The sequence below is a fragment of the Nansenia antarctica genome (assembly GCF_963989245.1).
Source record: "Nansenia antarctica genome assembly, chromosome: 10".
NCBI classification, from domain to species: domain Eukaryota; kingdom Metazoa; phylum Chordata; class Actinopteri; order Argentiniformes; family Microstomatidae; genus Nansenia; species Nansenia antarctica.
This window is the reverse complement of record NC_137680.1, coordinates 9,740,131-9,768,129: the sequence shown is the minus strand read 5'-3', so window position 1 is coordinate 9,768,129 and position 27,999 is coordinate 9,740,131. Positions and strand designations below refer to the sequence as shown.

The 27,999-nt window shown below is 46.8% G+C and overlaps 1 protein-coding gene across 1 annotated transcript; it reads left to right on the top strand.

Annotated features, from left to right (window-relative positions):
• Nucleotides 1-7: 7 nt before the first annotated feature.
• Nucleotides 8-27,999, top strand: LOC308165877 (immunoglobulin superfamily DCC subclass member 3; the record flags this gene model as incomplete). The annotated part of the gene is made up of 14 exons (XM_080540053.1): nt 8-59; nt 12,346-12,651; nt 13,710-13,854; nt 14,099-14,229; nt 14,508-14,645; nt 14,869-15,027; nt 23,688-23,853; nt 24,052-24,302; nt 25,079-25,243; nt 25,620-25,808; nt 26,235-26,351; nt 26,843-26,969; nt 27,344-27,479; nt 27,895-27,999. The coding sequence occupies 14 exons, from the start codon at nt 8-10 to the stop codon at nt 27,997-27,999; spliced, it is 2,187 nt and encodes a 728-aa protein (XP_080396179.1).

Here is a 27,999-nt window from a genome sequence, read left to right as displayed (position 1 = left end):
CCAAACCATGAACCAGAAGAGGATATTTCAGCTTTTTCTACTGGTGGTAATTTCTTCAGGTAAATATGCTGTTACTGATCTTTAAATTGGTATGGATATTGTTTCATGGTATTGTTTATCTGGGCATGCCGTAGCCTACTAATATATTGGATATAGCGTAGTCCATGTGCAAATGTTTATAACAGATACATTGCATTTGCACTTTTATAAGAAAGTGTTCCGCTTGTTCTAAATTACTGGCTGCTATTATCTTATATCATTGTTAGTTCTTATGTGTAGTTTGAGTGATTATGGGCACAATAAAGTACACGTCAGCAATGTCACAGCATTCATTTAGTCAGTCCGAGGGCGTCAGTTGTATGGAGAAAGTTTGTAAAAATGAATAAATAATAATATAGGCTATACCAAAAAATATGAGTTCGCTACAAGTATCCTAATCTAGTGGTCCACCCGAGACGCACGGAGGATTTGGTCTACACCAAAGGGTTTGAATGTTGCATTACAAAAACAATAGGGCTATTCTTTTTTTGTCATGACCGTCTCTATTTGGTGGATACAGGTAGACTGAACGTTAACCTATTAATGTTTTTAGGGTGTTTGAGGAATAGACTACTAGACTATAGACCTGCTGTGGATTAGTATGTGTGTTCACACCAACTGACGATATCAAATTGATTGCTGCTTTTGCTGGGATATTTGAGATGTGTTCTATCATTGTTTATTTTTTTGTTATTTGGTGAGCTTAGAATGATAAGGTTCTATCTCAGTTTAGAATGATAAGGTTCTATCTCCGTTTAGGGTAGTTCAGAGATATTGAGCGTCAAAGTTTTTACATTCCCTTATGTTTTGTGAGATGGAAATTTCAACATTTTAAAAATAAAACACCACACAGACATTAATAAACACCTAATGGATCAGATTATGTAGAAAACTCAATTTTGACCAAAAGTGGAGATAGAACCTTATAATTCTAACGTCACGATTTGTCAAGCGCGCATGTGGTGTGAGTTAAACGGGAGCCATGCAGTGTGTAGCTGCAATAATGTCATGCGTAAAAGCACTCCTTCGTCTTCTCTGAACTCCACAACTTCTGCGGTTTCTATTATTTAAAGCCAGTCAAACTACTGTCGATAAGGGATCGTGTGTAGTATACTACCCCTAGGAAAGGATGGATGTAATTAGTGATAATCAATGGGGCGTCAAGTCGCGCGTAAAGATAAATGGCCATGTTTTGATCCATTGGGGTATTTACAACTTTTTGGAGGTGGGCGTTTGACCTTGAAAATACGGGTTTATTTTACATCATGCACGGACCGACTGTGTCATGAATGTTTTGTCTATATACGTCTTTATTTCGACGTGAGTATGGTAGAGCCACAACGTTTTCCAGCGCTTTTAATGACCGACAATAATGTCTTCTGTTTGATGTTGTGACATGCAATGAAGCGATACTGTAAATACTTTATTTTATGCGCAAGATCATTTACATATCCACAGACCCAACCTTATTTTCACTAATTACTCAACTTAAGCCATGCACATTTGTTCAGTAATAGTACAGCACAGTGTTTTATTTGTATAGTATAGTATAGTGGATAGTGTACATAACCTTCATTTATGTAAACCAGCTCTTTTCTAGCACCAGGGGAGCCCAAATTTCGTTGTGTGGTACCTGTACTATATCAATGACAATAAAGACCATTCATTCATTCATTCATTCATTCATTCATTCATAATACATGCCAGCGGTGTATGAAACACAGAATGAGATAGTGAACAACACAACCGGTCACCAACAGACTCTCTCTCTCCAACCGTTTTCCTTAATAGGTTTCCCCTAGTTTTATTATTGCCAAACCAGTATCAGCTTGGAGTAAATTCTGACACAGGGTTTGCTGGATAAATCGTACTTGAAGATGTGTAACATACCCTCGGATTGAATCTGTGAACAGGTATTTTCAGTCAAAATGCTCAAAGCTTTGGTAACAAACGTGTATTTCTATAGTCAGCAGTAGTTTTTTTCACACACACACACACACACACACACACACACACACACACACACACACAAACACAAACACACACTTATAACATGTAAATTATCCAGGGCTTTTTGGCCAGCCCATCCCTGTATACCCCTCACGGTCATGGTCAAACAGAACAGCCAGCCGTTAACCCTGAGGGCAGAATGATTGACCTCCAACTAGACAGACCAACACCAGACCCACAGCTGCCTCAGACACCCCTGCAGACACCTCTGCACGTTTCTCTCTCTCACACACACACACACACACACACACACGGCTGTGGCGCAGGAGGTAGAGCCACCGTCTAATGATCGCAAGGTTGGCAGATCGGCGGTTCGAGCCCCGGCTGGCCACATGTCGAAGTGTCCTTGGGCAAGACACTGAACCCCAAATTGCTCCCAGTGAGCGGGCCGGCGCCTTGCATGGTAGCTTGCCGCCATTGGTGTGTGAATGTGTGTGTGAATGGGTGAATGAGAGCTCATTGTAAAGCGCTTTGGATAAAGGCGCTATATAAGTGCAGTCCATTTACACACACACAACCTCTCTCTCTCTCTCTCTCTCTCTCTCTCTCTCTCTCTCTCTCTCTCTCTCTCTCTCTCTCTCTTCCTAGCACAGACAGGCCAAGCACAGATTCTTAATTCCTAACAAGACACCCCTCGGACTCACGATAATCCCAAACATCTACAATGAGAATGAACTACAACTAATGCGCTCCCCTACCATGAGGTTCCGATTGCCTCCTTTTGTCCCTGTGCCTTAGTCCCCCACTCCTGTCTAAAAGAGCGCTGGGAGGAGGCCATTGACTCCATCGACTTCTCGCACTCCAGCCGTAAGGCATGGAGTATCATGAACAATCTCACTGGTAGGTCCAGACACTCCCCCCGTCACTGCCCCATCTCTGCAAATAAAATCGCATCACAATTTGTGAAAAGTGGGTCATACGAGGGCAAAGACCGCGAGTCGTCTCGACTTGTGGCAAAAGAAGTGTCAGACCTCTGGAGGGCCCCAACACCTAGCAGTGACTACATCTCCGGTGAATTCACCCCGGAGGAGTTCGCTGCTGCCCTCCAGCATCTAAAGCCAGGGAAAGCTCCGGGGCCTGATTCCATCTGCCCGGAGCTTATTCTCCATGCCGCACCCGCCTTGAAGTCCTGGCTGAGAGCGTTCCTCACTTCCTGTTTGCGCCAACTCAAGATCCCCAGAATCTGGCGAAGAGCCCTAGTTGTTGCGATCCCTAAACCGAATAAGCCTGAAGGGGACCCTAAGAGTCACCGTCCCATCTCTCTGTTATGCATCCCCTTCAAGATCCTCGAGCGTCTCATCTACGCCCGCATAGAACCAATTGTCGACCCGCTGCTCCCACGTGAGCAGGCCGGGTTCCGACGCGGGAGGTCGACCGTAGATCAAGTCACCCTTATGACTCAAGACATCGAGGACTGCTTTTCGGCAAAAAAGAAGGCCGGGGCCGTCTTTATAGACCTGACGGCTGCCTACGATACCGTATGGCATCGCGGCCTCTCCTGCAAGCTGCTCCGCCTGCTGCCGGACAGGCACATGGTCAGAATGATCATGGAGCTCATCCGTAACCGCAGCTTTACCCTCACCACCGGTCGCGGACAGCTAAGCAGGCTTCGACGCCTTAAGAACGGCGTCCCTCAGGGATCGGTCCTGGCCCCCCTCCTCTATAATATCTACACCTATGACCTGCCCAACACACTCTCGCGGAAGTACGCCTACGCAGACGACCTCGCAGTGGTGTACTCTGCTGGAAATTGGCAGTCTGTGGAGGGGATTCTGAGCCAGGACATGCAGACACTAGTGGCATACTTCCGGAAATGGAGATTGAAGCTTAGCGAGGCAAAGACGGTGTCGGCTGCCTTCCACCTTAACAACAGGGAGGCTAAACGTGAGCTTAGAGTACACCTAGATGGAACTCCCCTGCCATGTTCCGCTGAGCCAATCTATCTCGGCGTGACATTGGACAGGACGCTCACGTTTCGCCGACACCTCGAGTCACTGCGCAAGAAGTTAACAGCTCGTGTGGCGTTGATGAGGCGACTGGTTGGCTCGGGCTGGGGCGCCGGCGCAAGGACCTTGCGCACGGCAGCCCTAGCCCTCGTTTATTCAACCAGTGAATACTGCGCCCCAGTATGGTGTCGCAGTGCCCACACCCGCCTCATCGACTCGCCTATAAACGAAGCCTTGCGCATTGTGACAGGATGCCTGCGTCCTACCCCCGTGGACAACCTTCCCATCCTAGCAGGCATCCAGCCCGCAGGCCTCCGCCGCATGGGAGCCACAGCACGTCTCGCCTGCCGGGCCGTGGAGCTTAATAACCATCTGCTCCATGATAGGCTCACTATAACAGAGGAGCCCTCCCGGCGTCTCAAGTCGAGACACCCATTTGTGCCTGCCGCACAGGATCTCAGGCAGCAATGCAGAGATCTCAACATCAGTGCGGCAGGATGGGCGGATTATATGTGGCGCGCGGAGTGGGAGGCTAACACCTCCAAACTCCGCGACCACATCTCAGTCGCCGGCGCTGAGCCCCTCGGGATGGACCTGCCAAGGCTATCCTGGGTGAGGCTCAATCGTCTTCGGACCGGCGTCGGGCGTTTCCGCTCATCAATGCACAGATGGGGCTTGGCCCCAAATGCGTCGTGCGAGTGTGGCGCAGAGGACCAAACCGCAGACCATGTTATCCTGGATTGCCCGGTGTACCACCCACCCAACGGGATGCATGGTCTGTCGGTATTAGATGACGAGACGATGACGTGGCTTCTGGAGGGGTGTCCAGAAATATAGCCCGGGTGAGCCCCTCAACCAGGTCTCGGGGTGGTAAAAGGATAGCCCCTCGGCCCCGAGCCTGGTGGAGTGGAGAGGAAAAACAACTACCCATACGCCGAAGAAGAAGAAGTCCCCCACTGGTGAGATCCATCTCAAGCTAATATAGCTGGACCCACCACAGTTGTATTTGGAATGGAATGGACTTTATTTGTATATCATGTAGGCCTACGACTAAAGTTGGTTTAAAGCAACAGTCTGAGTGGTTGTTTCTAGGTATGTATATTCAATGCATATAACCATGTTTCCCACAGTGCTATAGCTTAGAATAGGTAATCATATGCATAACTAGACTAGAATCAGAGTCTACAACTGATGATACCACTATATTATAGTAGAGATAGCAGAGTGTATTATAGTAGAGATAGCAGAGTGTATTATAGTAGAGATAGCAGAGTGTATTATAGTAGAGATAGCAGAGTGTATTATAGTAGAGATAGCAGAGTGTATTATAGTAGAGATAGCAGAGTGTATTATAGTAGAGATAGCAGAGTGTAGCAACTCTGCTTTGTGTTCTTAAAAGTCAAATATTTTAGTTGCCATTGTTCAATCAGAGCTGATTCTCTCGCTGTCACTCTCACTACCAGTGGTACAAGACAATGATAAGCAGCTCCAGTTCACACAATATCAATGCATTTTGATCCTGTTTCAGTTTTAAAGGCAGAAGTTGTACATTAACATCTTTCAAACCTCTGTATTCTCTAGATTCTCTGTTTTTGAGGAGAAGAAACAAGTGAAGACATAAGTTCAGTTCAAATTCTGTTAATTTGGGGTTAGATTCATTTTGATAGTGCAGCTTCTTACAATCTTCTTACAAGTTGCAGGGAAATTCAGATTTCTTGATCATTGGAAGTACACCCTTCAATAACCAACTTGCCAAATACGACTTTCAAACAGTACAGTAATTTGGTATAATATTTTATACCGCCACTGAAATAAGTAGAAACTGTTAATCCAAAATGCTCTTACCATAAAACAACTGTCTAACCCTAACCCTAAATGTGAATGCTCTCAACATATAGGTAGCAAAGCCAATTGAAGGTTTGGTTTGTTGCCAACATTACCCACATTGCCCCAGTGCCATCCAATGTAATTAATTGTCATTACATGCCCAAACCCCTCCCAAAAACACACCCATGGGTGTGTAAGGAAGTGTTTGTAAGCGTGTGAATTAATTAGCTCAATCGGAAATGAGTCCTGTGTTTCCACCAGCACCCCCAATTTGTCTGACGACTCTAATTAATGATAGAAGCAGGTCTAAACAATAGCAGGGGGGAAGCTACATTGCACAAGATCTGGTAGCGACTATCACCACCCCGGAGAAACAGAACGTGCCATAGAGCCAGCCAAGAGGGAAAGGAGGGGGTGGAGTTTAACTCCTATTAGTAGGACAATGGGCTCAGCCCTGAGATGCTGGTCTCCAAATCCACACACACCCTCACCACTACCCCCTTATCCCTATTTCCAGCTGGGCCCAGGACTCCCCCCTCATCTCCCATGTATAGGCCTATCTACCCCCCTCCATCCTCTCTCCCTGCTTGCTTGCCTGGTCCTTATTCAGCTTATTATTCAGCCTGTGCTTGGTTCTCCCTATGCTATGGTGAAGAGAGGGAGAGGTTAGAGAGAAGACGGTTCTGCTGTGTTTGTGTGTAGTATATATCACTAGATTGATGTAATTAGCAACCGTTAACCGTTTTACACATGAAACAATTTGATTTGATTTAAATCAATTGGTCAACTTTTGTCTCAAGAAAGCCAAATTCAGGAGATCCTGATGTATCTGAGGTGACATGTTGTTATCCCAATCAGTTATCCAAATCTTGGACGTGGAAACCGCAGTAACATTGAAGTATTTCATCCAATGGATTATTTGCAGTTCTATCAAGCTCATTGAACCATTGTCCATACCTATCTCATGTGTTTGACCTGATGGAACATTATAACACTGTAAAAATTGTATTTTGTGAGCAAACAATATAAATACAGTTGAATGCACACCAAAGATGTTCCTTTTAGGTATTAAGTCCATATAATCCCAAAGTCGGCTTTTCCCCTTCATGCTTGGGTTCCCAGGGTTGGACAGAAGAGATAGTATGGGACGTGTCAATTAAGGATTCTACTTCGCACTCGCTACTGGGCTTGACTCACTAACCACCACTACCGCACACACATACAACTGCCCACAAAGAAAGGAGGACGCAACCAATGAAGGGATTTAGCAGTGTTTGCCTTCTCTTGCCTTACCCCTGAACCCCCTTTTCACACTCCTGGGGGGCTTAGCCACCATTGCACCACCGTCTACAATGGAAACCGTGAAGTTCACGGCCAAGTCTAATGGGACAATAGACAAAGAGGAGGGGTTCAGAGGGTGGGTGGGTGGGTGGTTGGTGCTTTTGGTGGCGAGCGCAAGCTGTCGTCATCCCCCCCGTTCCCTTCACGCAACTCTCTCATGACCTCTTAGGGGCTAGGGTCACAGTTTGGGGGTGAGGGGTGGAGATTTGGGATTTTAAGGGGGGGGTAGAGTGGTGGGGGTGGGGGCTCTGTCCCCAGTGTTCTCCCCCCAAGACCCCGTCTCCTCATTATGAGCACCCAGATGGGTGGCGAATTTATCCCTAAACCTGAACACTCAGTCACACCCAGGGTCACAGGGGTGAACACAGGGGCTGCAGTGGTAGAGATGAGGGCTTTGCATTGGGACTGGGTGGAATACAGCTGGGAACTTAAGGCTGAGCAGGGTTAGTTTTGTATGAGATGCATATTTATTCTCATTTATTGTTATTACTACCCCCTATTTTGATAAGCAATAATTCAGTTTAAGTGCAAAACCAGTGCCTACCATTTTTCAACAGCTGCGTTTGACAGTGTACAGCCGCACTGTGTCATCATTGAAAGGCAGCATTAACTATTCCTCTCTTAAAAAAAACACCAGAAAATCGGTTCTGATCTTCCAACTTTATCTTCCCGAGTGCTACCAGTCACCCGAGTGCTACCAGTGTAGTCTTAAATCACACTTCCTATTACGATCACACACTCGTGACATCCCCAGTATAGAAGTCCCCAGGTATCCATAATCCAACATTTCCACCCACCAGATCTGACATTAAGATAATCCTTACCATGACTGACATCTTACTCTCTCTACGCCATGCAGAGTTCATCCCCAGGTATCCCATAATCCACTGCTCTCTGCTGGAAATCAGACGTTAAGCTTAGCCGGTATCTTATGGGGGCATGTTACCGCTACAAATTGTAGCTCTTTGTAAAGACAAAGACCCAAGGCCCCGGTGGTGCTGTTTTATGCAGTTGCACTTCAGGCAGAGTGGCTTTGGTTCTGGGCCTCTGCCTTGGCTGCTGTGATCTGCCCCTGAGGAGGTTGTATGCTTGCAGCTTTGTTTCTGAAACCTGGCCCCCCTGTCTTCTGTTCCAAGGCTGGCTTATTTAGTTACTGAAGGTTCAGACAAGAGTCCTCACTTGGCTGTACACCAGAGGGATTACGTGTGTTGTGGCTCTGTTTAAAGCATGCAGTTGTGCGCATAGCACTGTACCAAAACTGAGCTCTGCCCAAAGTGGCCCATCACTGCAGTTTCAGTTGATAGACGATGGTGTTCCCAAGATGTTCAAGAGCACCTTACACAGTTGTGATTACAACTTTGAAGTGTGGATGACTGAGTGGAAATCGCTGGTGATTACCTCTAAAGTGCCCGATAGATATGATACATGTATAATGATTTCATTCATGTGAGTGAGTTGAGGTCTAAATTGTGGTTGTAGCCTCAAGGGTTATTCTGTCAAACTACTACACTGTAGATATACTGCCCATGGACTGGACTTGGCTTGTTCCTTCTGGTTTGTAACGGCACAAGTCTACGGTGGTGGATTAAGGAGGTGCGATAAGGGAGGGAGAAAAGAGTCGGCTAATTGGACAAACAAAAAAACAACTGGAGGCATTGAATGTTACACAGCATGTGCTGGACCAGAGCCAAAAATGGGGAATTTAGCTGTAGGTCTCATAGGCTGATGTGTTGAGGAGGGGACTGTGGTTCGGGATAGGAGGAAGACTGAGGACAGATGGGGGGGGGGGGGGGGAGTGAAGAAAGAGGCAGAGAATGGATGGAGGAAAGAAGGAAAAAGGGCGAGCAGCTGCGTGACATGGTGTTTTGGTGGGATGTGGGATGGCTACAGAGGTTGTGTTGTTGGCAGCTGTGGTTGTTTTGATGTTGTGTCTGGGTCGTGTTTATTGTCGTTCCTTCAGATGAGGTGAAAGGTCAGAGAACCCAGACGTCAGACACTAACCATGGAAGGTGAACCCCCGTCTTGATTTCACATCTCGCCGCGTAAGCTCAAGAGACAGAAATTAAGCGAAACATTCCCATCGTTCTCTTCTTTTTATCTCGAACAGCTGGGAAAGGGGGATTGGACATTCGAATGGTGTCAGAGTGAGAGAGAGGGGGTGGGGGGTAGGGGGTAGGGGAACAGAGGGAGTCCCCCCTTAATGGTTGTGTAAAAATGGGGGCCTGGCGTGTCAGCAGCATCAGCGACGTGACTGAGGCCGAAGTCTGAGCGATGGGGGTGGCATGGGAAAGTCACCTCCAAGTTCAAGTGAAAGAAGGAAAGCGAGGGACAGAGGGGCGGGGCAGAGGGGTTGGCGAGAGGGGGGCAGATGTTGGCCCCTCCGAGTGGGTGATGACTAATGGGGACGGGGATGGGGGATGGGGGGGCAAAAGGGAAGGGGGGTTGCTATCACTAGACAAGTCCTCCACCCAGACTCAATTGAAGTCATCCAAACTTGACCCCTAGTCCCCCTCCTCTTCTGTCCTTCTTGCATTGTTTGAGCTCTCTCTTGCTTCAATGGCTGCATGGCATTCAGTTGTATTGTGGGGCAGTTTGGGGAATGAATTGTGTGTGTGGGGTATTGTGAAAGGGATAATGGGGTGGAGGGGTTGGTGGGGGGTGGGGGGAGGTAACTAACTAACAGAGCTATCAATCAGGCTGGAGCAAAGTCAAGTGCAAGTTCACCCCTTCTGAAAACTCTACCCTAAACAGGCTTCTCTACGGCTATTCTCCACCCCAACCCCCTCCCTCTGTGCTGTTGTTTCTCACTTTTCGCTTCAGTACCCCCTTCACACACACACACACACACACACACACACACACACACACACACAGCAGCCTGGCTGGAGAATGAAGCTGTCACCAGCACCCACAGTGTGGACTGCTCACCACTGAGAGAGGGAGTCCCACTTTTCATCCAGTATCATTGTAGGGGAAGAGTTAGGGCTTCACGCTGTTGCGCTCACTCAATAAACCTCCCTATATATCAGTGTGTGATTCCCAGCCCAGTGCTGTAAAACCCAGCCAAGGATGGCTCCAGCACACTCTTATTCCCCTCTAAATCCTTCATTAACAACCTTGTTATTCAGTGGTCATTAAAGTATTATTAAGCAAACAAGAGCCTAAATGTTGTCTAGCATGCAAGAGTGTGTGTGTAGATGAACAACACTATTAACTTTGTAGATTTCACATATATAATGACTTTGTACATCGTTATTGGCCTTTTTGTCAGTGGTGGCATTTTGCCTAGATGTACGGTACCTATACTGTATATTAAACAGCAAATTATCTGTAGTTCAGCTACTGTGGTTTAACAGCAGGGTGAAAGTGGAGAATAGTAGTAGAGAATATGGAAACTACTTGAGTGGTTTTGTGGAGGTAGGAATATCACTATAGCATGTTGAGAGAACCATAATTACATTTTTTCTCTGGAGGGCAGCAACTACCAAAAAGAACAGTCCAGTTACCCCCCACACACACTCAAGAAATGTATGTTTCCTACCTGATTTGCGTCACATGTCATTCTGAGAGGTCTGGCTATGGATTTTACTTAGGAGGTGCTTCCTTCTACATTATATTTCCCCAGAGCCAGATGGCCATATATTTTGTTGTGATTTGCGTCACATATCATTCTTACGAGAGGTCTGGCCATGGAATCTACTGAGGAGGTGCTTCCTCCTTCATTATATTTCCCCAGAGCCAATGGTCTATATATTTGAAATATCTGAACCTCCTAAAACTGCTAATTATCTGAGGAGCTTTGTTTTACAATGGTGATGTAAGACAAGGTGATACATGCTTGAGGTGCTACGTGAAACTTATGGGTTGGTCATTAACAGAGAAGAATTTATGAAAGGGAAGCCTACTTACAGTAGATCGATGATACCAGTACACTTGGATTGGCCGATCCTCTAGTGTCTCTCCAACCCCCTCCTTTCCTCACCTTAACAATGATTGGGCGTCATAAAATGTAGTGTTCGGTATGTTCATGACTCCATAAAGTCAGGACCACCACCCCAGCCAATTAACACTTCTTGGGTGTTGGCATTGTAAAGCCTACAGTATGAGCAGAGGGACTTTCAACCTCTGGACCGCAACACTGTCTAGCTGCCCTGGAGAGCTTCTGTGGAGGGATAAAGAGATGGTGGGTCAAAGAGGATAGGTAATCTCACTGATGTCAGTTCAGTCCCAAGAGTGTGCGAAAGTGTGTTTTTTTCATCTCTATAGTTTGTAGGAAATCCATTGAAAGTGGATTTATCAAGCTCTTTCCATGGTATCGCTGTTACTCATGTCAAATGGCCACTTTGGGAAAACTTGTTTTAAAAGTGAGGGGTTTGCATTTAGTTTTTCGATACCATTATTAGATAATACTGGAAAAGGTTTTTAGTATTGGCATTTCAGTCAACATGCTGTCTTTCCTTTGCTCTCTTTAACTTGTTTTTTCACCCTCTAGTTACCTTTGTTTAGTTATTGGTCATCATCTTTGTCAATATTACCCACAGGAACTCAGAGTCTTACTATCTAATTTTTACTCTCACCATTGTCCTAATCAAAATCTATTTTGTATCTCTATTATATTTGTTCTAATTTTCCATGCTTTAATTATCATTCTCATCTTCCTTTTCCTTGTCATTTTCCTCTTCATCAGCCCTCTAATCTCATCTCATCATCATCATCATCATCATCATCATCATCATCATCGTCATCATCATCATCATCATCATCATCATCAGTGGCCTGCATTGTATTCCTGAGGATCATCACCACCACCACCATCATCATCATCATCATCATCATCACTTCCAGCATCAACGTCCTCCATCTGAAAACACTCTACATCAACATCACCAGTACTGATGTGAGAGAGAATCGTTTTTTTATTGACCACAAAGTAACTGTATTACTTTATATTATATATCACAGCCACAGGCTGAATTGCGGACACAATTTACAATGTACTAATAACAATGTCTTCTCAATGTCTTCTCAATTCACAATGTACTAAGAACAATGTACTAAGAACAATGTACTAATACCAATGTCTTCTCAATTTACAATGTACTAATAACAATGTCTTCTCTCTCACAATGTACTAAGAACAATGTACTAATAACAATGTACTAATAACAATGTCTTCTCTCAGTGTTGGCCGCAGCCTCCGAGCTGGCCTTCCTGAAGGAACCCAATGATGTCATCGCTGTGCGGGACCGCCCCTTGATGCTGGACTGCGAGGTGGAAGGGGAGGGGCCTATCTCGGTGACATGGCGCCGCAATGGCGTGCCCGTGCCCACTGGGTCGAGGGCGAGTGTGTTGCCCAACGGGACACTTCTGATCAAGAACTTCCAGAAGAGGAGAGAGAGCAACGAGACGGACGCCGGGGAGTATGACTGTGCCGCCCAAAACCACTTTGGCATGTTGATCAGTCGCAAGGCCAGAGTGCAGCTGGCATGTAAGTGGCATACACACACACACACACACACACACACACACATTTTGGAAATATACGCAGCCGTCAACTAAAAATAGCAGATATCCTTTGAATGGTCTGCCGTGCTGGTCCTCCAAACTTCTTTGCAGTCCTTCCAAAGTTTTACTTATAATTAATTCCTTTCAAATAGTATAGCAATTAGAAGGAAACATACAATATTGTTCAGAAAGATATGTTCAAATTCTGAAATTCATTGGATGTTATAGATTGTAACTGTAACTAAGACACATTTAAGATGCATGGTAACAACCATCGTGTGTTATCGGTAGGAAATATAAGTAGACATAACCTATCCCATAAACTCTCCCATGTTGGTTAAGCCATTTTTGATGTGTGTGTGTGTGTGTGTGTGTGTGTGTGTGTGTGTGTGTGTGTGTGTGTGTGTGTGTGTGTGTGTGTGTGCGTGCGTGTGTGTGTGTCTGTGTGTCTCATTTGATACTGCCCAGCGTGCATTTAAATCATACCTGACGGTTTTAACCCCCCAACCCCCCACCTCCTCTCCTTTATCTAACCAGCTCCCCAGTTGGGACTGGACATTAATAACATCACCCCCCGCACACCCCATACCCCCTCTGAGTGAATGACCTTTCCCTCGCTCACACCCCTGACCCCTCCCTCCCCTGGCCAAATAAAACCAGAGGGGGGCCGCAGGGGGAGAATTATGGTCTTTGAGAGAATTTGTGTTGTTCTTCTGGCAAATGTGGTTACCATGGTGATGCACTTTAATTGAAGGATAAACACAGCACCCGTCATGATTATTATTGATTACGAAATCATCCAGGTTGATTGGACGTTGCTCTAAGCCAATCACAAACACTGATCTCTGGGGAGTTTGTTGTTTTTTTAATGTGTTTTGCTGGACCGCTCAGCATTCAGTTTTCTGAACACTTTTCTGGAACTCCTTCTCTCTTTCTCTCTCTCTCTCTCTCTCTCTCTCTCTCTCTCTCTCTCTCTCTCTCTCTCTCTCTCTCTCTCTCTCTCTCTCTCTCTCTGTCTCTCTGTGTGTCTCTCTATCACAGCCCTCCCTAAGTTCCATAAACACCCAGAGTCGATGACGGTGGATGAAGGTGGTGTAGCCAGGTTGACCTGTGAGGTAAATGGGATCCCAGAAGCCAGCATCGCCTGGGAGAGGAACGGATCCACTCTGAGTACTGACGACAACAGGTAACACACACACACACACACACACACACACACACACACACACAGGCATAATTAAAAGAGGGAAAAAAACAGAGTTGGGTAGATACAAAAAAAAGAGATTAGAATTAGGGAAAGCAAAAATGCATAATATTAAGTGATTCAGAACCCCATAAATGAATGCAGGCAATTGCACACTCACACACACACACACACACACACACACACACACTCACACACAGACTAAACATCTTTCTCCTGTCTCCAGGTACACTATCCTGCCCACTGGTATCCTGCAGATCACAGGGGTGAAGCGGGCTGACAGTGGTGTGTATCGCTGCGTAGCCAAAAACACTGCAAACATTCGCTACAGCCACGAGGCCCAGCTCACCGTCACTGGTAAGAGAGGCCTCCCTCTGTAAGTGTGTGTGTGTGTGTGTGTGTGTGTGTGTGTGTGTGTGTGTGTGTGTGTGTGCGTGTCATTGATTGCTATGTAGGTGTATGTGAACAGGTGAGTGAGTGTCTGTTTATGTGTAGTTGAGGGATCAAACCACTCAATAACACATTTGAGTCTGTCTGTCCATTGATATTTGTATTGTCTTACATTTGTCATCATTCCACTGTCTATCTCTACCCCCTCCCCCCCCCCCCCCCCCCTCCCCCTCCTCTCTCTACAGTGGCAGCCCCACGCCTCTACAAGGAGCCGGTGATCCTCTCAGGACCTCAGAACCTGACCATCATTGTTCATCAGACCGCCATCTTGGAATGTATCGCCACTGGCAACCCACGACCCATTGTGTCCTGGAGTCGACTGGGTAGGACCCGGTTACCCTAAATTCATTTCCAAATATCTTTTTCTTTTAAAGGTTATTTTTTGGAGTGTGGTAGTCCCCATGTTGTCCATTCTTGAATCATGTTTGGAGAATGGCCTACATGACCATCTAACTCTCCTTTATTTCTATTTCTATTTCTCTCTCACTCTCTCTCTCTCTCTCTCTTTCTCTCTCTCTCTTTCTCTCTCTCTCTTTCATCCTCCAGATGGGCGTTCCATTGGGGTGGAGGGCATCCAGGTGCTGGGCACGGGCAACCTGATGATCTCAGACGCCACGCTGCAGCATTCTGGGGTGTACGTGTGTTCTGCCAACCGCCCGGGGACCAGGATGAGACGTACGGCATTGGGGAGGCTGGTGGTGCAAGGTGAGTGATACTGTAGTGAGGAGCAGTGGTGTAGTCTACGTGATACGCAGGACTACGCCGTATACCCACTAGGAAAGGCCAAGGATTTCCATATACCCACTTAAAAATGTGTGAGGATACGTAACAGCGTTTTGTGACAGAACTTTCACTTTCATTCATAAAATTCTCTGTGTCTGTGTTACGAAGCACTTGAATTTTGGACCATTGGGACTGACTATAGCATCATATACCATCAACGGGGGGGGAGATGCGACATGAAATATGTCCAAATGCAGCACTATCATGCACAGATCAGCCTTATAACATGTAATGTTATATAACGTTAGACAGGGAGCGCAGATTTATTTTTATAGCGTTCCGAAATGAACGATATGAGGCTGGGAGGGAAAAATCACAGTATACCCACTAGAAAAAACTAGACTACACCACTGGTGAGGAGAGGGACTACACTAGAGAAACTATAGGTAGCTCAAGGTAGTCCCAGGTACAGGGTATTGTATTACGAGGGGATGGGAGAATAGCTGCACATTGCTCAAATATTTTCCCCACTCAGCACTCGCCTACTAATGTATGTTCCATTTATTTCACACTAGTCTACCTCCTTCAGAGAATACAGGGAAATATAGTACAACAATAGAGCAGAGATACATGGTGGTTGATTGGTTATCATCCCTACCTATTGAGTGTTTGTGCACTGGCATTGTACCTGCCTTAAACCTTGCACTATACTATTTTGAGCCTCTGGAGACTTAATCCACGTATAGCATACAATGTCTTAACACAGCACTGTCCAGATCCCTAGCATTAGCCTCCCCCAATAATATCCCACTATCCACCGCCCATTCTCAGCCCCCCTCTCAAACCACTGAACCGTCCCCCTCCACAGACCTCCATGCACCCTCTGCTTGGGCCAGGTCCTCAGGGAAACCCTTGACACTCACTGGGCTCTGTTTGGGGGTTGGAGATAGAGGGGGGATGGGAGGGGGAGATTGAGGGGGGGGGGGGGGGGGGGTGGGAGGGTAATGAGGATGGTGGAGTGTGTGTGTGTGTGTGTGTGTGTGTGTGTGTGTGTGTGTGTCGGTTATTTTGGGGAAGGTCAGACTATATTAACCTTTTGCTGGATTTGACCATGACCTTAAGGCTGAGCTGAGACCCATCCCCCTACTTTGGTCACCTTTGACCCCTGAGCAGAGAGGCCTTGGGGCTTTGTGCTCAGTGGCCATTTTGTAATGAGGGCTGGATATTGATATTGGGGGTCCAGCTGGCCATAGATGATGGACTAGGACTAGGATGACATGCATAACAGAAATGACCCCTTCTCTACCACCTCCCTGACACTTCCTTTGTCTACCAAAATGCCTATTCTGTGTCATGATGCTTTGTTTTGTTGTTTATTTCACTATAACCTAATAACCTTGGTTTGATTTACACCTACATATAGGAGACAATATATGTTTCCTCTACATGTTTAGATGAATATAAACACATGCATTTAAAACTCAAATGCACACACACACATCGATTTTATAGGTGTGTGTGTGTGTGTGTGTGTGTGTGTGTGTGTGTGTGTGTGTGTGTTTTATTAATGTCTTCTGGTACACACATTTTTTTATGTGTTTGGTCTTAGGTATAGCTGTGTATATCAGATAGATTACAAATCCCCCTGCCTCTTAATCCAACTCAATCAATCAATATCTGCTTTCTATCAGTCAGGATCTGGCTTGGTGGTCTAATATATTCATTAATTTATTGATTGACTTTGGAAAGGGAACAAAGAGACTTACCTGACCACCGTTGCCTTTGAGGACAAAGCAGTCAGACCTGACATAGTATTGTTAAAGTGTGGATGTTAGTGACATTGTCAGTACATTGTCATTCAGAAAATCAAGCAAGAATCTTGCATCATGGTTGAATATATATTTGCCCTTTTTTCTCAGACACTTCTCACACATATTTCATAGAACTCGCACCCGCTGAGAAATGCTAAGACTCTTTCATGGTTCAAGTTACAAATAAAGCATCAGAGCATCACAGAGTATTACATGAAATTCAGTAGACATGGTTCCAGACAACCATGATAAAACTTTGTTGACTTATTTATTGATATTCTATACTTTCCACATCTCATTGGCATATACAGTGTACTTGATAATAGTTTAGACAGATAGCCTAACATCTAATGTGATCCGTAGCTTTATATTGTAAGATAGTATTGTAAGATATGCATGAACATATCCTTAATTAAAGGTGACATTCTTTACTTTCACCACATATAGTATGTATCAGTTAATCTCAAACCCCCCTAAAAAGTGCTGCAGTATAGAGGTACAATACAATTTTTGGGCTAACCGTCCAAACACTTATGGAGGGCACCGTGTAACAAAACCACTCCATAATTCAGAACCATTTAGATCAGTACCAATCCAAATCTAAAATGAACATGAATTATGATTCCATATCAATGCTAGTTAGCCCTTAAGCTCTTGGTAAAATGCATAATGTCTTACTGTCTGTTCTATCATTAAAATAATCATCGTCATCATCATTACATCATTACCATCTGCTTTAGAGTGTCTGGACATCTTACAAGTTCAATGATTCTATTTGAACTTGACCACCTCGGCCTCCTGCACCCTTTTTCACTGTTTAACAGGCAAGTTTAGGGTCTAGACTTGCTTTAGCATATCATTGGATGCCCTTTCACACCCTGCACCCCAGTCTCCCTGGTCGCATCTGTCCTACCCCTCCCCTCCCCTCTAGCCCTCCCCTCTAGCCCTCCCCTAACCAATAATGTGGTCCAAGCTGATAGGGGCTGTGGAGGCGACCTACCAAGGGACTACCTGACCTGGACAGATGCAGGGACAGGGTTTAGGGTTTTAGACAATGGCTGGCCACCATCTGGGGAGAGGGAGAGAAAGAGAGAGAGTTATATGGATATATGCAAGTATAGAAAACATGCACATATAAAACATAGATAGATATAAAAGAGTTTTACTATCTTTTATATCTATCTATGTTTTATATGTAGATATACATAGATAGATGTACCACACACACACACACACACACACACACACACACACACACACACACACACACACACACACACACACACACACACTCTCTCTCTCACACACTCACACTCTCACACACACACACACACACACACACACACACACACACACACACACACACACACTCTCTCACACACACACACAGATGTTAAGAGAGGATGTATTATATATAGGGGATGATTAAAAGAGAAAACAGAATTTGAAACAGAAAGCAAAAAGGGTAGATGCAGGGGAAATATAAAGAAAAAAGGAGAATAGAAATCCGGAAAGCAAAAATGCATAATAATAAGCTATTGGTAGAAAAAAAGAAAAAAAAAAGACAATACTATCAAACCCCAAGTGGAGGAGGTGGGGGGAGCAGAATAATTGTGTCAGAGTGAGGGATCACCCCTGACCTCTCACCCCTGACCCCTCTCCCAGCAGGCCCCCAGGAAATGATGCATGAGAGGGGTGGGGGGTGGGGCTCTGAGTAATGGAGGTACGGAGGAGTGGGACTATATGATACAGCTACATTGGCTAGGGGCTTTGGTCTGGGGGCTATAGAGAGACACTTTGATTGGCATGGCTTGATGGAACAGCGAGACAGTCCCTTCTCTCTGTCCCCCTGTAAACCCCCCCCCCCTCTCTCTCTCTCTCTCTCTCTCTCTCTCTCTCACACACACACACACTCTCTGGCCTGTGGGGACACTTGTCCTTGTCACAGCTGCGAGCGACAGGCAAGAGAGGCAAGGCCGAGTTCAGGGGGGGACAGGGCAGGCAGACAGATAGACAGGGGGGGCTCAGGGGCGACTACAATGGGACATGGGCGGCCATTGTGTGTGCACAACAGCTTAATTCTATGGGACGTCTATCCATCCAAATCCGATTCCCATGGCTTCTTGGTTAGCATGCCTCATGCATAGGGAAAGCTGAGCATCATTCCTCATTCACAGAATCTGAATATATGTGCATATATATTTGCCGATGTTATGGCGATTGTTGTTGGATGTTGGGTTGAAACCCTAGGTGTCGGGTCAGGGAGTTCTCATGGTTTCTAGTTGTCTGAGGATAGATAGACAAACTGAATAACGTATTATAGGATATCATACCGATGGTGGTGAAGTGAGGAACTCATGCAGTATATTTGTGATTGATGTTCTGTATGTGTATACTGTTCAGCGGTATGGTAATCAATTGCCTTGCTAAACCAGATAATCCTTCGTTCTGTCCAATGAGGTCATTTTTGGACATTATTTTGGATGATTTAGAGGATCCTTTTAGCAAAATCTTCCATAATGTAACTTCAAATAGATAGATTTAGTCAACGGATAGAGTTAAATGATTAGGATTGTAAAATACCATTTGACAACCATGTGTGTATCTAAGATATGAAAGTATGCCGTTTGTTTCTAAAGAACAAAAGTGTTCTTCATTCATTCATTTAATTTTGGATGGTCTTACATGACAGTGACAGTGTTATAATGTAACAATGTGTGAATCAATGATCTATACTGTATGATGTACGTATATAGAGAAGGGGGTGTGAACTCTTTTCAGCCCTGATCTGATTCAACTGAACTCATCAGCAAGATCCTTGACGAGCTGAATCCGGCGTGGTGGTGCAAGGCTGAGACAAAGGCTCACACACCTTCATAACCAGGAGTGAAGTGAGCACTACTTTAGATGTGGTTTAGGCCCCACCTTTGGGAAACAGACAGAGAGACGGTCCTGGAGAAAAGCATTCACTGCTTTTTCCTCTCTTGGTTCGTTGAAATAATGAGAAACGCAGACCTTTGTTGAAATAGCTGGGTTTCTGTTGGCAATGGTCAACGGTCTTGATCAAAAGTTCAAGTATGGAGTGTACTCCAGCTCAGGAGATGGGGAGGTTCTCGGGCGTCGATTCATTACTCATATACACACACACACACACACACACACACACACACACACACACACACACACACTGAACGGTAGCATGGAGTAGCCCCCATTCACTCTCACAATGAGAACAATCTCTTTTGGCTGAAGTGTGTAAACTAGCAAACCTGCACCCTAACCCGTCACATCACCCCTCCTCCACCTCTCTCCCTCCTCCTCCTCTCTCCCTCCTCCACCTCTCTCCCTCCTCCTCCTCTCTCCCTCCACCTCTCTCCCTCCTCTACCTCTCTCCCTCCACCTCCTCTCTCCCTCCTCCTCTCCTCTCTCCCTCCTCCTCCTCTCTCCCTCCTCCTCTTCTCTCCCTCCTCCTCCTCTCTCCCTCCACCTCCTCTCTCCCTCCACCTCCTCTCTCCCTCCACCTCCTCTCTCCCTCCTCCTCCTCTCTCCCTCCTCCTCCTCTCTCCCTCCACCTCCTCTCTCCCTCCTCCACCTCTCTCCCTCCTCCTCTTCTCTCCATCCTCCTCCTCTCTCCCTCCTCCTCCTCTCTCCCTCCACCTCCTCTCTCCCTCCTCCTCTTCTCTCCCTCCACCTCCTCTCTCCCTCCTCCTCTTCTCTCCCTCCTCCTCTTCTCTCCCTCTTCCTCCTCTCTCCCTCCACCTCCTCTCTCCCTCCTCCTCTCTCTCCCTCCTCCTCCTCTCTCCCTCCACCTCCTCTCTCCCTCCACCTCCTCTCTCCCTCCACCTCCTCTCTCCCTCCTCCTCCTCTCTCCCTCCTCCTCCTCTCTCCCTCCTCCTCCTCTCTCCCTCCTCCTCTTCTCTCCCTCCTCCTCCTCTCTCCCTCCTCCTCCTCTCTCCCTCCACCTCCTCTCTCCCTCCACCTCCTCTCTCCCTCCTCCTCCTCTCTCCCTCCTCCTCCTCTCTCCCTCCTCCTCCTCTCTCCCTCCACCTCCTCTCTCCCTCCACCTCCTCTCTCCCTCCTCCTCCTCTCTCCCTCCTCCTCCTCTCTCCCTCCACCTCCTCTCTCCCTCCACCTCCTCTCTCCCTCCTCCTCCTCTCTCCCTCCTCCTCCTCTCTCCCTCCTCCTCCTCTCTCCCTCCACCTCCTCTCTCCCTCCTCCTCTCTCCCTCCACCTCCTCTCGCCCTCCTCCACCTCTCTCCCTCCTCCTCTTCTCTCCCTCCTCCTCCTCTCTCCCACCTCCTCCTCTCTCCCTCCACCTCCTCTCTCCCTCCACCTCCTCTCTCCCTCCTCCTCCTCTCTCCCTCCACCTCTTCTCTCCCTCCTCCTCCTCTCTCCCTCCTTCTCCTCTCTCCCTCCACCTCCTCTCTCCCTCCTCCTCCTCTCTCCCTCCTCCTCCTCTCTCCCTCCTCCTCTTCTCTCCCTCCTCCTCCTCTCTCCCTCCACCTCCTCTCTCCCTCCTCCTCCTCTCTCCCTCCACCTCCTCTCTCCCTCCTCCTTCTCTCTCCCTCCTCCTCCTCTCTCCCTCCACCTCCTCTCTCCCTCCTCCTCCTCTCTCCCTCCACCTCTTCTCTCCCTCCTCCTCCTCTCCCTCCTCCTCCTCTCTCCCTCCACCTCCTCTCTCCCTCATCCTCCTCTCTCCCTCCTCCTCCTCTCTCCCTCCACCTCTTTTCTCCCTCCTCCTCCTCTCTCCCTCCACCTCCTCTCTCCCTCCTCCTCCTCTCTCCCTCCTCCTCTTCTCTCCCTCCTCCTCCTCTCTCCCTCCACCTCCTCTCTCCCTCCTCCTCCTCTCTCCCTCCTCCTCCTCTCTCCCTCCACCTCCTCTCTCCCTCCTCCTCCTCTCTCCCTCCTCCTCCTCTCTCCCTCCACCTCCTCTCTCTCTCCTCCTCTTCTCTCCCTCCTCCTCCTCTTTCCCTCCTCCTCCTCTCTCCCTCCACCTCCTCTCTCCCTCCTCCTCCTCTCTCCCCCCTCCTCCTCTCTCCCTCCACCTCCTCTCTCCCTCCTCCTCCTCTCTCCCTCCTCCTCCTCTCTCCCTGGGACAGTCTGGGACAGCTGGGGGGCGTCTGCAAACACAATGACAATGACACTGACCTTGATGAGGGTTCTGTCAGCAGGCTCTCTGTCTCTCTCTCTCACACACACACACAACACCACCACAATTTACTCTAACTCAATTTCAGCTCTCCAAAATGCTTGAGCTGAAGTGACAGACATACATTCATGTTAGATTGTTCTGGAGTATCCCTGTCAGTCTAGGCGTAACGGGGTTGGTTAGTTGATACAAGAGTTGATAGTTGATAGGTGTACCGAGGAAAAAGACACTTCGAAAATAATAATTAGCTTTATGTATTTCTAATGTGTTATGATATCATATCTTCCTTAATTACCATGTGCAGTCCTAAAAGCCCATAGTTTTGACAATAATATATAAATCTTTGTAGGATCAAAAGAAAGTATTTTTCAGGAAAAGGTCTACATGGCCGTAAATCTTTACGGGCCCAGCTTGCGAAATCATCTTTTATTTTCCTCTTCCTTAATGAAAGAGATTGGGGGCCCCCGCTGCCCCCAGCAAGAAATAAAATCCATCCCCTTCCATTGATTAATGGTGCTCCTTTTCAAGCGGGCTCCTCCTCGGCCACCCCCTCCCCTAACTCCCTATGTCCCCTGCTCCTTAACCCCTACAGCCCACCCCCACCCTCTCCCCTTGGTCCCTTCCCAGAGACCTGACAATAGGTTTGTGAGCAGGCCCATTTTTACGAGAGGGGTGGGGGGGGAGGGTAGTAGATCAATGAGATACAAGGAGAGATAGATAGATGGGTGGGGGAGTGCACACAGACTTGGGCCATTGTGTCCCCGTGGAGGCGAAAGTGTCGGCGAGACTGCATCTGTCCCTCTCTGGTGTGACAGGAGAAGGGGACGAGCAGAGTGTCAGTTTAATTTGGGGACGGGACGCTGCTGTCACAGGTCACAAACTTGACTCCTAGTTATTAGGCCACATGTTTAGTCGTGGTCTGGGCTTGTCTGAAAAAAAATAATCTAGTTGGCGTTTAGAGGTGATGGGTAAGGGGGGTTTGTGAAAACCAACAGAACGAGCAGGAACAAAAAAACGCATACACACACTCTCTCTCTCTCTCTCTCTCTCTCTCACACACACAGACAGACAGACAGACAGACAGACAGACACACAGACACACAGACAGACACACAGACAGACAGGCACACAGACACACTGACAGACACACAGACAGACAGACACACAGACAGACAGACAGACAAAATCGGATGACATTTCACCCCTTTTAAAGGGTACCTGATATTTTCTATCCAAACTGAGTTTGATATTGACAGTGCATGACTATGAGGCTTAGACTCCCCTTTTGTTGAATCAAGATATTTTCCACTACCCCAACTTCCACTACCCCTCTCAACACTTTCATCTTCCATGTTCATGGCCATGCATGTTCATTGTCATTTCAAGAGCTCCATTGAAACAGCTTTGCTGCCCTCTACTGGGAATTGTTTGTAATCACAGGACGTAGCCAAGGCAGCCTCATAGACCCATTTGGAGTGCAGTCCTTCCTGTAGATATCATCCATCCTCTCTCTCTCTCTCTCTTTCTCTTTTTCCCCGATTTCTATCAATTCAATACACTACATTGGCATAGCATACAGCACAAGTGTAAAGGTGGACATTTTGACAGTGCTTTAAACGACATTGAAAAATCACACAAAACTAACTCCCTCTCACTTTCTCTCCCTCTCTCTCTCTCCATAGCTCCACCTGAGTTTCTCCAGTGGCCGCAATCTGTCTCCAGACCTGCGGGGGGCAGTGCTGTGTTCACCTGCATGGCCCAGGGCGTACCTGAGCCTCACCTCATCTGGTTGAAGAACGGCAAGATCCTGACGCCAGGAGACAACGTCAAGCTCACCACCAACAACAGGTACGCCACAGGAAACCAAGGATACCAGCCTAAAAAGGGTCGATATTGAGTACAGTATGTAGGCTGCCACATCACGCTGCTGCAATGCTATGCGTCATTCTATCCTACACATTTTTGAAGTTGTAGTTGAAGCCTGGTTGTCACATGACGACAGTGATTCCCAGACTCTGACTCTAAGAGACGTCTCTCCCCCTACAGTACGCTAGCGGTAACGCGCATCACCACAGAGGATGAGGCCATCTACCAGTGCATCGCTGAGAACACGGCCGGCACCAACCAGGCCAGCGCCCGCCTGGCCCTCACCCAGTCTACGGAGCTCCCTGAGGCCCCCGAGGACCTGTCAGCCACGGCCCTGTCCCCCACCTCAATGCAGCTGACCTGGGCACAGCCCGCCCCCGAGGTCACTGACGGCATCATCGGATACGTTCTGCACATCCGCATGCTGGGAGGTGAGGAGACGGTGTCGACACAGAGATGTTACTACTGCCCCATAGTGCATAGTTACTAGTCGTGGACATGCGGATAGTTACGTTTCTGCTTTTATGATCATTGCTTGTACTATCCCAGATTACCGCCATGGTCACTAGTGCTATACACACTACTACTACTACTAGAACTGATCACTACAACACCTTTTCCCTTTTCCACCTTTTCATGTCCAGCACGAAAGGTCTTCTTCATACAATTTGTAGGAATTGTTGACACATGTGACAGGGTCGGGTGAAAAAGTCCCCAAGTAGGGCAAGGTCATTTTTCTGTTCGTTTTTTTGAGTGGGCTCTTTAACACTTTCGTAATGAAAAAAACAGAAAACATATTTATTTTTTCTTTACAAAAATAAGCTTTTTGGTCATTTGCCCAACTTGAGAATTGCCTCCATGCAGACCTTTTCACCAGACCGTCCCAACAATCCTAAAAAGGGCAGTTGATCATCAGTCTAGACGGAAAAGTCATTTTTGGCATTTAGCAGACGCCTTATTCCAAAGCGCATCATAAGGTTCCTGGTTTGATTTTGACCCTGAACATATCGTGTATGTCATCCTTCTTCTCTGTCACCCATCCTTCCTATCAATCTCTACTGTGTCTATCCCAATAAAGTAGAAATGCCCTAAAACACTTATTTTAAGTCTATAGCCCCTCCTGACTCCCCTCCTGACTCCTCGTCTGACTCCTCTCCTGACTCCCCTCCTGAGAATATCTCACTTCCTGTTTATTGTCCTACTCCAGAGCCCGACAGCAGAGAGCTACAGGAGGCAGTCAGTAAGACCACCTTCCAGCACGAGTTCACCACCCTGGAGCCCGCCACCACCTACTCCATCTACCTGAAAGCCTACTCCCCCCTGGGCGCCAGCCAGCAGTCCAGCACCGTCATCGCCACAACACTAGGGGGCGGTAGGTCACGTTATATGTACACAAGGATGCAATGTTGGAAGGAGAAATAATCAATACAATACTGTGGATAATTTGCACATCTTTCTAATTTGCACATCTTTCGCATTCCTTCTTTTGTTTGTTTTGTTTCGTTCCTGTTTTTTTTTTGGAAGGGGGGGGGGGTTATTTTACTGATATCTTATATATTTTTTTGTATTCTTCTCCAATCTCTCTGTTAGTTTTATTCACATTTTGATTGTTTAATGTATGCCTTACTATCTCTTTCCCTTCTCTCTCTCTGTCTTCATCCAAACGGAATTCCATTTGTATGATAATTCACATATCCTCCTCTCTATCTCTTCTACCGCCCCACCTCTCTCTCTCTCTCTCCTCACAGTTCCCAGTTCTCCTAGTTTCTTCACCAAGGTATTGAACAAGACAGCCATGCAGGTGTTCTGGGAGCTGCCCAGTAAGCCGGGCAAGGTGGAGGGTTTCAAGCTGTCGTACCGCGAGGTCCCCCAGCCCGACTTCCAGAGGCAGGAAGTGTTCCCTGGCCACATCAACACCCACACCATCTCCCACCTGGGTGAGGCCACACACACACACACACACACACACACACACACACACACACACACATAGCAAAAGCCACTGGACTTTCTTGAAAATATTTGACATTTTCCATGGTCAATACCGAGGTGAAGTAGTACCAAATTCTTGAATTGAATCAATGGTATTTTGGATTCAATTGAGAGCTGTACATTAGGGTTTTGTTTAGATGTTAGTTAATACATTGAGATTTACTCTACATAAATGTAGTTTATTTAAGATTTACTGTACATGCATTTGTAATGCACAGGTTTTTGGATGCCCATTATTGACCAAGTATCACAAAACACAAAAATCTCTCGGAGTGGAAAGTCACTATCAGTCAGTCAGTTGAAAGAATCAGTATTTGCGTTTGATTCCCATTATCACTCATTTTGATTTTGATTTTAATTTCACACGTCAGAACCTGCTGCTGTGTATGAGATCCAGCTGGTGGCGTACAACGGCAACGGGGACGGTGCTGCCAACAAGCGCCTGGTCTCCCTGGCTGAGGGTGGAACCAGCGCCAAGAACAGTGCCGGTGAGACCTCAGAACACACGCTGCTACAGTATATCAACTATATCAAGCCAAAAACCTCTTGCATAAAAAAAATTCTACATTGACCTTGACAACAGCTGTAATAGTGATATTGGATGCCAGTAGAACAGACAAGAATTAATGAATGTAAGTGTGATGTGGGTCCCTACCTTAAAACAAGAAACTAAACTGAACTGAACAACTCTTGGATCATTTCCTATTTACTTTAAGCAAAACATAGTAATTTCAGGTTTGAAACACCAGGTGGTGATGTAGAGAGTGTGTGTGTGTGTGTGTGTGTGTGTGTGTGTGTGTGTGTGTGTGTGTGTGTGTGTGTGTGTGTGTGTGTGTGTTTGTGTGTGTGTGTGTGTGTGTGTGTGTGTGTGTGTGTGTGTGTGTGTGTGTGTGTGTGTGTGTGTGTGTGTGTGTGTGTGGACTAACTTATATACAACTAATAAGTTAATACTAATATCTGTATTTGTGTGTTTGAGCAGGTGGTCAGAGCCCATGCAACTGTGAGGCCGGTGAGGGGTCCATGACAGGCATCGTGGTTGGCATCCACATTGGCATGGCCTGCATCATCTTCTGTGTGCTCTTCCTTATGTTCGGTTACCGCCGCAGGTAAGGTCATAGGTCACTCTTCTATTCATTTTGTCTATGGGAGTTGATAATGGAACAAGGACATTTGTGCATTGCCTTATTAGTTATTAATGGTGGATATTGCATCAAGAACAAACTCACATGTTCCCTAACTGGACAAAACAAATGTGCCTTTTCTACACTTGACACTAAAACCCAGACTTCTGTTATCACAATCTGATCAGTATGTGCGTCTACACCTGGTATTCAAAATCAAATAATCTCTCCCATGCCCACAAAGAGCATGATGGCCTTTGCTCTGCAAGAGATTCAACGGCATAAGTCAAGTCATGCCCACAAAGAAGGTCTCCTGTGCCTGGGTGATGAAAAGTCTAAATGATCCTTTCTCTCCCCAGCTTCTTCTGTAGGAAAGGGACCCAAGATGGTTGGGGGCTACCCCAGTCAGGGGATGCAGGACACATGGCACATAGGGCTGGTGCCCCGAAAGAAGGGGTGATCCATATGCCCGAAGTCATAGAGTTAATGCCTCAGGTGAAACGATTTGATCCACACATACTCTCTCAAACACACACACAAACACACACACACACACAATTATTTAGAACCCCAGTACCCCAGGTATGTCAGGTAATGCACTTGTCCAAGCCTGCCAAATAGCAGTGCCACTAACTGACCCCTGAACGCCTCACACACAAACACGCATCCACGCACACACACACACACACACACACACACACACACACACACACACACACACACACACACACACACACACACACACACACACATAAAAACACACACACTCAAACGTTTGAATCCACTAGCATACACTACACACACAAGCGCATTTTTTTCATTTTAGGTGTACCTTTTGCTATTTGTTTTGTAATTCCTATGTATTAGTTACCATTAACTGTAAACATGTTCATCTTTGTCCTATCCACAGAGGTGTGACCCCACTGCCCCAGTGATGGTCGCGGGGGGGCAAAAAGCTCCGTCGGCTCAGTGCCAAGTCCTCATCGAGCAGCCTCCTGGCACAGGCACTGGCTAA